General features: G+C 32.2%; 1 protein-coding gene across 2 annotated transcripts in view; it reads right to left on the bottom strand.

The window, feature by feature from the left end:
• The window catches only part of LOC139490592 (uncharacterized), a 116,972-nt gene that overhangs the window by 52,254 nt on the left and 50,837 nt on the right, over positions 1 to 13,881 (bottom strand). For both annotated transcript variants that reach the window (XM_071277468.1, XM_071277467.1), the window contains exons 15-17: positions 7,080 to 7,199; positions 6,037 to 6,193; positions 4,328 to 4,499 (exon numbers count right to left, since the gene is read on the bottom strand). In XM_071277468.1, coding sequence (XP_071133569.1) covers positions 4,328 to 4,499; positions 6,037 to 6,193; positions 7,080 to 7,199 — 449 coding nt within the window. The remainder of the gene's footprint in view (positions 1 to 4,327; positions 4,500 to 6,036; positions 6,194 to 7,079; positions 7,200 to 13,881) is intronic.

Consider the following 13,881-nt stretch of genomic DNA (forward strand, 5'->3'; position numbering starts at 1 on the left):
GACGAAGAACATTTATATCATATCCCTTGACAAAGAGCATTTTTATTATATCCCTTGACAAAGAGCATTTTTATTATATCCCTTGACAAAGAGCATTTATATCATATCCCTTGACAAAGAGCATTTATATCATATCCCTTGACAAAGAACATTTATATCATATCCCTTGACAAAGAGCATTTTTATTATATCCCTTGACAAAAAGCATTTATATCATATCCCTTGACAAAGAGCATATCTATTATATCCCTTGACAAAAAGCATTTTTATCATATCCCTTGACAAAGAGCATTTTTTATTATATCCCTTGACAAAGAGCATTTATATCATATCCCTTGACAAAGAGCATTTATATTATATCCCTTGACAAAGAGCATTTTTATTATATCCCTTGACAAAGAGCATTTATATTATATCCCTTGACACAGAGCATTTATATTATATCCCTTGACAAAGAGCATTTTTATTATATCCCTTGACAAAGAGCATTTTTATTATATCCCTCGACAAAGAGCATTTTTATCAAATCCCTTGACAAAGAGCATTTTTAATATATCCCCCCCCTCCCCCCAACAAAGAGAATTTTTATTATATCCCTAATGACAAAGAGAATTTTTATTATATCCTTTGACAAAGAGCATTTTGGTAAATATTATTGCAATACAAATATGCCTATTATCAGTGATTGCTTAGTGTGTCTATGCTTGGGTTATTTTATTTCTGACTTTCAGTTTTGATATCCATTGCCTTAGTGTTTCATTCTCTGTCCATCTACACAAAAACAAGTAGAAAGCATAGATTCCTTTATAAAGCAGTCATAAGAAATAAGGGTAGGGGACATATAATTCAATTGTTAAATATTCTACTTTATAATTTAATAATTATATGTATTAATTAGTTTGTTTATTACAATTAAACATGCTTTCCTCCTGTCATTTATATAATATTATGTTTTTGCTTATTGTAGTCACAAATCATTTATGTTGATTTAAATGACAATAAAGTTAGAATTGAATTGAATTGAATTATTTTTTAATTCATTTCTTTTTATAGCTAAGCATCATGTGTTTCTATATCTTGCTCTGTACAATGAGATAAATCTTCAGTTTAACCCATTAAACTGACATTTCATCTGCAGCTGACAGAGCTTTCTCACCCACATGTAAAACCCACTAACTAGTACATAATATTCAAAAGTAAAACCACAGATCTTCGTGATTAATTGGAAATACATTCCAAGTACATGTAAACTGTTTTGGCAATAAAAAGTATAACTCAATTAATGTAAATATGACATTCACATCATGATCAAAACTATTCGAAAATTCCATACGAGCCGACATGATTTTTAATTCATAATGCAGTTCAATATTGTCTTCAGAAACAATCCAAGGAAAGATAACTCTAATTTATGATTAAGTCATTTTTCACAACTTCAACCACACTAATTTAATCACAATTTTCTTGAACAAGATTCAAATATTTCCATCTGTTTCAATCAAATTGACTGAATAGATTGAATAGAATGATTTTACTTTTTTCTATGACCAACAAAGTTTTAGACTTTGAACGTTATACAGCAAAATCAGAATTCATTGAATGCATTATTTATCCTTGACCTCTGACAAAAATGTGAAATCATATAAATATGATTTGAAAATTTTACGAAGGAAAATCACAACTGAAAATTATGAATGAGAGTTTTTCTTATACATGCATCAACTGATGCTGTCATATTTTTAACAATAGTTTCTAAATTTACAGTATTTATAACATAAATGTGTCCTTCAAAATCATTATCTAACATTTTATGCAATATTTGATTTTTGGTGTTTTAACGCCACTATTAAGCATGGCATATAAGCTATTTTGTGGCAACCAGTTTTTATTGGTGGAGAAAGCAGGAGGGCATTGGGAAAACCATGACCTTTGATAGGAAAACTGACAATCCTAGTCAATTAAGATTGGAGTCGAGTGCACCCACATGAGCGGGATTCGAACTCACAACCTCAGTGGGTTTTTTATGCAATAGGATATATTTTGTTAAAATCAATTCATCTCAAGGAAACTGATTTGCCAGACTGATGGATGGATGGATGGACAGACAGACAGACGGACAAAGTGCAAACCTAAAGTCTGCTTCAAAGTTGGTAGGGGACTAAAAATTAATCCAGCTGAACAACAGCCTTCGTAAAGCTAGCTTAATCATTAATTGTTCTATAAAGAACTTGTAGACTAACAAATGGTCTATCAGCTAAAACTTGCACAACAAAAAATTATGTACTGTAACTTTATAATTTACGCAAGGTTTTTATAAATGTGAATAATGCGTCTTGGCGAGTGTTTCAAAATTAAAAACTTGCATGCTGATATCTGATACACATAAATGTATGCACATAAGTGTATGCAGCCTTTCATCAAATCACAATAGCTAATGTCCCATTTTTGCTAATACTTCAAAAATTGCAATAATAAATGAACACAATAATTTCTGAATTCACAATACATGTATTTATACAATTTAATACTAATTTTGAATTTTAATCATTGCAAAAATTGCATGCTACTAATATTTGCTGGAAATTAAACTGCAAACATGGCCTGTCAAATACTTGTCATGAATATTTAAATTCTGTTTTGTTTTTTACAATATTTGAGTTACACCTACATGTAACCACAAAACTTGTTTCAAGGCTGAGAAATTTAATGTCAACCAAATTTTTGTTTCCTAGTAATGCATACATTAAATTTGGAGGTTTAAATATCTAATTACTATGGAAACTATAAATTTAAGTCACAAACAGGGAAAGGATTAAGATATATATCTGTATATATATATATAATAAAAGTACATTTCAATTCACACATCAAATTACGCAGCAAATTTTAGAACAAAAAAATTGACGGGATAAGCAATGATTTTTGGAAGGAAAAGACATGAATGTTATAGTGTATATCCAATTACAAGGTAACATAGATAGAAATCTCAAGTCATGTTACACTTTGCAATTGTTGCTGCACAAAGAAGTGCAGGTCCTAGATGTGAGAAAGATGCACGTTATTTCATATTTTAAGCATCTCTATATCATATAATTTAGAAACATATGTAGACATTAGAAATACTAGTGTACAATGAAGTGTATCATTGATCTTTTTCTAATACAATGCTCATTTTCTTAAAAAGAACTAAATTAGTCTGTTTAGGACTATACAAGCAAAAACAAATAATTATATAATACTATCTTAAAGAAGCGACAAAATGCATTAATAACTTGATGCTAAACAAGATAATTTTTCTCTTGACAGAAAGGAATAAAACACAGTTCTTCACTTCAGACCACAACCCCTCCCACTTGAACAAATAAAAAGAAGATTCACACACTTTTAAATATGACAAATTCAGCAATTTTTACAATTTATAAAATTACATAACTCAAGAAGGTAAAAGTGATGCTATCAAAACTCAAATTTGATCTGTGTTTGGTTATATTAATACCGTATTTATTCTATTTAAAGCCCCCCTACCGAAAATATTGCGTTCAGAACTTAGACTTCTAATAAACGCCCCCATTTTGTAGTTAAAAAAATAAAATTGAAACTAACCCATTACAATATTGCAGACATCAACCCGGTCACTCAGAAACATGAAACGAAAAATCAATAACGCCCATGTTTTAATCCACTCCGATAATCCAACACAGCGTGTACAAGTTCCAAAAATAGATCTGTCAGTTACACAGTACGCTGTTGAAATTATGTTCCATTGATGTGCATGCTTGTTCAATCGAAAATTTTAACAAATTATTTGATGAGGTCACATTACCGATAAACGCTATTTATAGATTATGGAAACACGTGTATGTTACTATAGTCTGTTTCAACAAAATTCAGGTAAAGGTCAATGAAGTAAGGTACGAAATTCGTTTCTCTAATTGACGCCCCCCTTTCGGAAATTGTCTTCGCCTCCGGGGCGTTTATTAGGATAAATACGGTAAGCATTGTTTATAGGTTTCATAAAATTTGATTGTAACAATCTAAATTTAGAGAACAGAAATAGTTTTGAGCTGTAATGAAGCACAAAGGTGAACCTTAATCTGGCAGCCACTACCTAGCATAAGCGAAAAATTTTAAATGTTTTGAATCAGATACACAAAATTGAACCTGGTTTAATTTTCCTGTCTCTTCTGCCAGTTTATGTAGAAATTTCTTGACTTTGATTAAACTATTGCTATTTTCAACTCTTTGGATCAGACATCATGTTTCTCTGTATGAATACCCAAAACTGGTTCAGACTGACAGATTTTACTATAAATTATCTACAACAAACCTGGTATGACTTGTTCTACTGTAATCTGTTGGCCATCAATTGTGATCTGTTGTCCCTCTGAGGACAGGGAGGATGGAATCTGTATAGTAGCTTGACTGGTCCCACCATTAGAGGTAGCAATTGAGAATCCCTGCTCTATCATGAATACTTCACACTGTTGTTTTTGGTGTTCCTGGGAAAGAAATCAGATATAAAAAATGTAATAAAATGTCCTATGATACAATAGTATCAAGAGGTTTCTGAACCTTTGGGTATATACCAATTACAAACATTCATAAAATAAACTTGAGAATGGAAATGGGGAATCATATATGTGTCAAAGAGCATGGACCTTCCTTAGATAATATAGTGTTATAAAGGGACACAACTCAAGAACAGTAAATGTGACAGTACCCGATTTGTACTTCATCTAAGTTTTGTGGTAAAAAGCTTAATCAGCAGCAATTTTTCCATTTGAAAAGGGACATAACTCTAGAACAGTAAAAGTGAGGCCAGCAATATTCAAACTTGATCTGTGTCTTGTGATAACTAGCATTGTGTATAAGTTTCATAACATTTGGTTGAGGCAACCTAAAAACAAATGGACAGAAACCATTTTTTGGATGTATGGATGTATAAAATTACATGTACAGAAGTACAATGGTAAACCTTGATGCCCCTCCACTATGGCGTGCGCATACGAATATTTATAAGGTAAAATAATGTAGTTTTTTTGTTGAAGCAGCCACCTTACATCACTTACAAAAGATAAGTCTTAAATGACTAGAATACATTTAACAAGTTTCTGCTGTTGGCAGGAAAGTTACACCACTTGGTTTATTTAAGAACATGGTATTTGCCTTAACATTAATTGTGTTGACTATACCTACCCTGAGAAGTGCCTTAACATTAAGTGTGTTGACTATACCTACCCTGAGAAGTGCCTTAACATTAAGTGTGTTGACTATACCTACCCTGAGAAGTGCCTTAACATTAAGTGTGTTGACTATACCTACCCTGAGAAGTGCCTTAACATTAAGCGTGTTGACTATACCTACCTTGAGAAGTGCCTTAACATTAAGTGTGTTGACTATACCTACCCTGAGAAGTGCCTTAACATTAAGTGTGTTGACTATACCTACCCTGAGAAGTGCCTTAACATTAAGCGTGTTGACTATACCTACCTTGAGAAGTGCCTTAACATTAAGTGTGTTGACTATACCTACCTTGAGAAGTGCCTTAACATTAATTGTGTTGACTATACCTACCCTGAGAAGTGCCTTAACATTAAGCGTGTTGACTATACCTACCCTGAGAAGTGCCTTAACATTAAGCGTGTTGACTATACCTACCCTGAGAAGTGCCTTAATATTAAGTGTGTTGACTGTACCTACCCTGAGAAGTGCCTTAATATTAAGTGTGTTGACTATACCTACCCTGAGAAGTGCCTTAACATTAAGCGTGTTGACTATACCTACCCTGAGAAGTGCCTTAACATTAAGTGTGTTGACTATACCTACCCTGAGAAGTGCCTTAACATTAAGTGTGCTGACTATACCTACCCTGAGAAGTGCCTTAACATTAAGTGTGTTGACTATACCTACCCTGAGAAGTGCCTTAACATTAAGTGTGTTGACTATACCTACCCTGAGAAGTGCCTTAACATTAAGTGTGTTGACTATACCTACCCTGAGAAGTGCCTTAACATTAAGTGTGTTGACTATACCTACCCTGAGAAGTGCCTCTGTTTTGAATGCAGAGCCACATTTATCACAGACTAAAGTTTTAATATCAGCATGTCTTCTTTCTATATGTTTCCTTATATCAGTAAAAGTGTAACCATAGAAATCACATACACCACATTTATAATCCTTTTGTCCATTGTGTCTAAAATAGAAAGAAAGTAGTAATCCATCATAAAACAATTCTAAATCTCAAGCATAAATTTATTAACAATAATTAAATGACTTGGGTTTTTAGTAATGTATTTTCTTTAAGCTTGTAAATGTTCAACAGTTTATTTGTTCTTCACTGGTATGGTAGAATCCACGTTTAAATTAAAATTCATGATTTGATTAAGCAGAATTAAAAACTTTTGGACAGATATCCCTTTTGTACAATGCAGCATAAAAAGTTCTGCCTAAGCATTTACAAAGAAAATATTAAACCAACTACTAAGTAAAGAGCCTGTGCAGTTCATGCATTTCTATGTAAGATTTTTTTGTTCCTTGTTACTTTGTTGCTATGCAATTGCAGTTTTCATATACTGTGGATTCATTTATTTTCGTGGGTATCAATTTTCGTGGATTGACGAAAAATTGCATTTTCGTGGATATTTGATTTCGTGGTTATGCCAATATCTGCATACAAAGCATATATAAAATGTACGTTTCGTTGAACATTTAAATTCGTGGTTATCATGTACCCACGAAATCCACGAAAATTGGTATCCAACGAATATTAACGAATCCACAGTAGACATTTTCATTTTTTTTCAAACATCACAATTTCTCAGTATTTGATACACCCATGAGAGCCCTAGCCCTGTGTATTTAATTGACTCCATGAAATTATGATTATAATGCAAAATGATAGATTTTAACAATTTTAGAAGGAGGAGAAATAAACATGGCATTTCCACCTGTTTCTCAGTCCTTTTTACCTATTTTCAGCTTGCTTTTTGCAAACATTGATGTTTTACAATGCAAAACTTAATGAAATTTACATTATGGTGAAAATATCCTTTTAAAGTCTGTTGCTATGAAAAACTTACCTTTTTAAATGCAGTTCCTTATTTTTGATATGCCTGAAAGCTTTACCACAAACTTTACAAACATGCTTTGGCTCTTCATGGATAAGTAAATGTTTTGATATATCTGATCTCTCACAACCTCTACAAAATAAAACAAATAAAACATTGAAAATAAATTCAGGCAAATATTGGGCTTATCAGGAACATTTTGGCTAACGAAAAATGTTAGCACATGCATTGGCCCAGAACCCCTCCTAATAAATGAACACAAGTACAGATTCTCTGTGAATATCTTTCAGGGGATAATTGTGCTTTATATCATTTCTCAACACTAGTGAGTCAAAATAATATTTGTGACAGAAGAGCAATAAAGGGGTAGGACTATAACGGGGTATGAAGGAAAAAAAAAAACCTGTTGGTGAAATGAAGTACATTTGTACTTCATTGAAAACTGAAGCTAGACAGGAATCAAATCTGAATCACTGCTGAGTAATACCAATAATTGGTCCACAATTAAACTGTAACTTTTTTTTTAAAATGTCGATAAATACATGTACATGTATTATTATGGAATGCAAATGACATAAAGTAGAGAAATAAGCAGGAGATCTGCATCAGCAAATTTATGACCGATTTAACCGTATTTATTGACGTTGTTATTTCAAAATATAGACTACATCAGCAGTGTCAAGTTTTAATAAAATGATTTACTCTGTTCTTATATGTAATATTACTACAACAAGTATTTCACTCCTAACTAACCGCAAATGTAAAATACCAAGATAAAAACCTTGTTCAGCAATTCATGTTACTGATGCATGAAACCACAAAATAGCTTACAGTAAAATATATCATTGAGACTGACTTATTTTCTTATTCAAATTTTGTTCTTTCATTCATGCAGTTATGAATAAAAATAGATTCTGTGGTTGGATTTTATTATACAGATATCGCGGATAAAAGAAAGGGAACTGCGCAGAATTTCAAGTGCATATTTAAGCTATTGAAAAGAAAATGAGACTTTCAAAACTACATAATTATGCAGGTTATTTTAGCATTGTTTTTTTCAAGGACATCTGTTGAACTTGAGTGTAAAGCAAATCAACCTCTCTACACATAAAATAGTTACGAACAATAGGCAGTAATCCCTTACATCAATGAAGTATGAAATGTAGGTCATAGTGATCAAACACTTCATTATGTCCCTTTAATCTCTAAGCTGTCTCAAAAGGAAAGATTGTATCTGATTAACTTACACAATGTCCAAATCAAAATCTGATTAACTATAAATGAGGGCCAACTGATCTAATTTTACTTCATCCTTTATAAAAATAAATGGATAGATATTGAAAGTCTTGTAGCAAATATTACATGCATATTATTCATTTCATGTGGTATGAAAATGAATCCTACGTTGTACCTGGTTGACATGCTGAGCCAGATTTTCAGCATTTTAGTACCAAAGATGTTCACTATCTGCAGGAAGACTTATAACACTACCTAGACACATGCTATTAACATCAACCCAACCAGTCTGTGTTCTTATTCCTCAATGCTGCAATGCTTAACAGAAAAGCTGCAACTGATATTTTTTAAGTTCTTCAGGTTTGATCTATTTAGTAAAAGAACCCATGGCTTAAGTGTCAACGTATATTTGCTCCACCTTACAGAAGTTCCAGTGGAAACTTTGTTATAAACAATGTCATAATACCTGTACCTGATGGAACAAATATTCTATACTATTCATTCTGTTATGAACATCTACTGTAATATTTATTCCTGTGGAAATAATATTCCAGAATATTTTTTTTTCCATTTGGAACTTATATTATGAAGGAACTTCTATTCTGTGACAGCTTGACCCCCACTTCCCCAAGACATTTTTTTTTTAAATACTGCAAGTTACAGTGTTAAATTAGATTTTTACATCGAACAACAACAGATATGATCATTGTGCACTTTCGTATATAGGCATCAAAGTTGCAAGCATAAATTCATCATAAACTTAAGGTTTTCTGTAACTTTCCTATTTGAAAGGCTTTAGATACAAACTTTACAACAGAGCTACAAGAGGAGAATGGCATTAGTCTTGAGCACAGCTTAAAAAAACATTTAACAATTTTTTACAAAGCCTGCAAAGAGAATGCAGACTTTTGAAGACAAAGTGGCAATTTCAACTCTTGTGTTTTTGCGTTTATTTCACAATAAAATTGAGAATGGAAATGGGGAATGTGTCAAAGAGACAACAACCCGCCCAAATAAAAAACAACAGCAGAGGGTCACCAACAGGTCTTTAATGTAGCGAGAAATTCCCGCACCCGGAGGCGTCCTTCAGTTGGCCCCTAAATGCCTTTTTATCCATATTCTTAGTAGTGGACACTCTATTTCTGTGGTTAGAGAGTTCAACACCCTATAGCCTTTAGTCCAGATGTAATAAACAGGATATGGAATGGTATTATTTATCAAAATTTATTAGATCAATAACCCTAAAAAATTGAGAGTTCCTTGGGAAGTAGTTACGAAAAAATTTCAAAATTCATGAAGAAAAAAAGGTAAATAACCTCTCAAGTGTTTGTTTACATTTGTAAAATATAAAAACAGAGGAAGTATGCTGACAGGACAACAACCTTTATGGAATAGTATAATCTTTAATTTTAATTTCTATAAATTTTCACCAGCACTCAAGACATAATGGCCACACAAACAGAAGTACAACCTGTTCCTAATCTTTTCATAGCCACTTGTTTTAATGGGGATTCAATAAAATATTTATTGTATATATCCTGTATTACTTAGGTGGTCATCATTAACATCTATTCTGTTTCATCATTCAATATAATGTAAACATTAAACATATCTTACTTTCATCTGTCAGTAAGATATATGTAAAACATAGCTCATTTTATGTTCTGTGGTGAAATACATACTAAATGAGAACTGTTTTGAAGATACAGGATTTCCAAACAGGAGGTTTTGTCCAATTTATTAACCTGCTATTTATACAAGTCATGTGCGATGGAGAGACCCATACACTAACCCATACCCATCTTTTGAGAGGGAATATACAGGATTTCCTAACAGAAGGTTTTGCACCATTTTTGATCCAGTTATGTAGGTATACATTTGCAAGTCACAAGCTTATTAATGCATGGAGAGAGTGACCTGAGAGACCCATAATACCTGTACAGGCTTTCCATACAGGAGGTTTTGACCCATTTTTTAACCAGTTATTTATACATTTGGAAGTGACAAACTATGGAGAAATCCTTACCATAGATGTATACATCTATTCTTGTATGATTTTAAATTGTAGTTCATTTAATGTTTCAGAGTTTAGTATGTTGTCCATTATTACTGAACTAGTACACATTTTTGTTTAGGGGCCAGTTGATTAGAACACCTCCTGGCGCAGGATTTTCTTGCTGTGTTGAAGACCCATTGGTGTTTTTCTTGTCAGGTTGTTGTCTCTTTGACACATTCCACATTTTCATTCTCAATTTTATCTATACCCATATCCACCTTTTGAGAGGTAATAGAACAAAAGCATACCATCCTAGATACTAAATTTATTTTGAAATTAACCAAATGATTGGAGTCATTAAATCAGTTAGGTCACAGAGACCGAGATAATGAAATATAAACAGGTAAATCCTAATGAAATACCAGGCAAAGAGGGAAGGGTTATAATGTTGTGGTTTAGTTCAATCTACAACACATGTTTGCTGAATACTAAAATTCACTATTTTCACTAAGATTATTTTAGAATGAATTCTATTTGTAGAATACTAGCCAGAACAACCCTTTGATTGTATGGTGACAAAATATTTCATATTGAAATTAACCAAAAGTTTGTGTGCAATGATAGAGTATATTGCACTAGTGCAAATAATTAAAGCATCAAATTATTGACAGAATTTTTTTTTAAACGAAGTGAAAGGATTGCCAATGAGATGACTATCTACAAAAATTCAAATTAAGTTGATGTAAGCAACAATACAGCCTTCAACAATGTAAAACAAAGAAAAATATGAACTAATTCAATGGAGAAAACTACACATCTAATTCATAACATAACGACTTAAGAATTATAAATATGACTGACATGAACCCCACAATTTTAAATCACTAAACTACAGGATCCTGACTAGGGACAGAGGCACATATTAAAAGAAAAAAAATGGTTGAAACAGCATTTCAAACTTTGCAATACAACAAAAGGGTTACTTTGCATGAATATCACCACACATGGAATATATGTTGCACTAGCAAGCTCTTGCAATATATAAATAAGGCACTTTTTTTTTTTTAATTGCTGTTAATTAAAACCTAGATTATTTAGAGAAGCAGGTTTAATATTACATGTACTTATATTGTTATACTGGACCCATAAGATTCTCAATGAAAGCTACCCAATGCCCTACCAAAATAAGTTTAAGAATGAAACAATAATGGATAATTCCCATCTAACAATATATTTTCCATCTCATTAAAGAAATCTGATACTTAATATCATAAAAAGGAAGTGTAAAAATGAGAGAAATTTGACAGAAATGAGAAGATTGGCCTGATTACTGGTACATGAAAGGTCAGTACTGGTCAGTGAAGAACAGTGGTCACTAACAGGAAGTTTATAAATGCTAACTTACATTTATTGATATCACATATGTAAGGAATAAAGTATTAATCAAATAGTTCCTGTTGAAAACTGGACATTGATTTCAATATCTTATTCTCATAGAACAAAAGAATAATAAAACAAGGTGTTCATGTTTATAATCTAGTATGAATTTGTTTTAATTATTAATATTTTTTCATTAATTTTGTAAATGTTCATAGGTCAAATCAATCTCGATCCAAAAACAATAAATATCTACCATAGAAGTTCTGATTATGCAAAAGATATTCTGACTTAGTCATTATTTTCTACAATTCTTACATTATAATCATTACTATTCTTTGGAGACCAAAACATTTCAGATTTGTGGGTAACGGTGTTCAATGAATAACAAATTTTATAAATACTGCTAGGCAGACATATAACATGTTTAACCCCGCCGCATTTTTGCGCCTGTCCCAAGTCAGGAGCCTCTGGCCTTTGTTGGTCTTGTATTATTTTAATTTTAGTTTCTTGTGTACAATTTGGAAATTAGTATGGCGTTCATTATCATTGGACTAGTATATATTTGTTTAGGGGCCAGCTGAAGGACGCCACCGGGTGCGGGAATTTCTCGCTACATTGAAGACCTGTTGGTGACCCTCTGCTGTTGTTTTTTATTTGGTCGGGTTGTTGTCTCTTTGACACATTCCCCATTTCCATTCTCAATTTTATTGACAAAGCCATGACATTACACATCCACGAAGTTCAAGTTCCTGAATCCACTAAAATTGGGACCCCCGAAAATGAATGAATCAACAGTACTTGAAGGATATAAATATAATCTATTGTCACAAGAAGGGAATCAATACTAAATTGAGGGTTTACAAATTTTATTATGGGACCTTTTGGAGCTAATATGAAGGGCTTAACAAAATGCAGACTCGATCTAATATATGATATATATATATTAGACCAGGTTCTCCGCAGGGTGCAGCTTTATACGACCGCAGTGGGTGAACCCTGAACAGTTGGGGCAAATATGGTCACAATATTCAAGCTTGATACTGTCTGAATTTGGATTGTGATCAAATTTTTGACATAATATAGGATTTTGTCACAAAATAAATGTGGTCAAGATCTAACAAATCTATTGCACAATACTGTGCGATTGAAGAGATTTTCTTGAAACTTTTCAAATTCAAATTTTGAAAAAAAAAAGAAATCCCTTAAAAAAATTGTAAACCAAAAATCCCCCCCTCCACAAAAAAAATAAAACACTTATTACACCCCCCCCCCCCTTGGAGCAATAACCCTTAAACTCAATCCCATCCTTTCCTTCATAGTATGGAACCTTGCAGTACAATTTCAGAGAAATTCATACACTTTAACATAAGTTTTTGTCTGGAAACTAGAAACATGCTTCTTGTTGGCCCCTAATTCCTAAATATTTTGGGCAATTAACACAAAACTTAATCCTAGCCTCCCCTTTGTTATATGGAACATTGTGGTACAATTTCAGAGAGATCCATACAATTACACACAAGTTATTGTCTTGAAACTAGAACCAGATGCTCCGCAGGGCGTAGCTTTATACGACCGCAGAGGTTGAACCCTGAACGGTTGGGGCAAGTATGGACACAACATTCAAGCTGGATTCAGCTCTAAATTTGGATTGTGATTAAATAGTTGACACAGCATAGGTTTCTGACACAGAATGAATGTGTTCTAATGAACTTAAAATTTTTGTTTTCTCTTAGAGCAATTCACTATGCTGTTGAATATTAATCCTCTCAAAAAAATGTTGGAAGAAATTTTCTTTTTTATTTATGAAATTTCAAATGAGAAAAATTGAACCCAATTTTTTTAATCACATCCCCCTTTCCCTTATTCCAAAACTAATCTCAATTAAAATTTCTAATGGAGTTTGCAACAATAACTACTCATTTAAATACATCATAAAATATTAAGATGTAAAAAAAACTGCTTGTTATCACTGAATGGTAAAGATTATTTTAATTTATCAGTTGGTAGTAAAAAGTGAATATACATTGTATATTGTATATAACAAAGATTTAAGTTGATTCTGGACAAAGAAAGATAACTCCAATTAAAAAAAAATCTTGCTATTGCACAATATTTTGCAATTAGATATTTCTTGCTTACTATTCTGGACAAAGAAAGATAACTCTAATTAAAAAAAAATTGCTATTTCACAATATTGTGCAA

Source organism: Mytilus edulis, chromosome 10 (genome assembly GCF_963676685.1).
Source record: "Mytilus edulis chromosome 10, xbMytEdul2.2, whole genome shotgun sequence".
Taxonomy (NCBI): domain Eukaryota; kingdom Metazoa; phylum Mollusca; class Bivalvia; order Mytilida; family Mytilidae; genus Mytilus; species Mytilus edulis.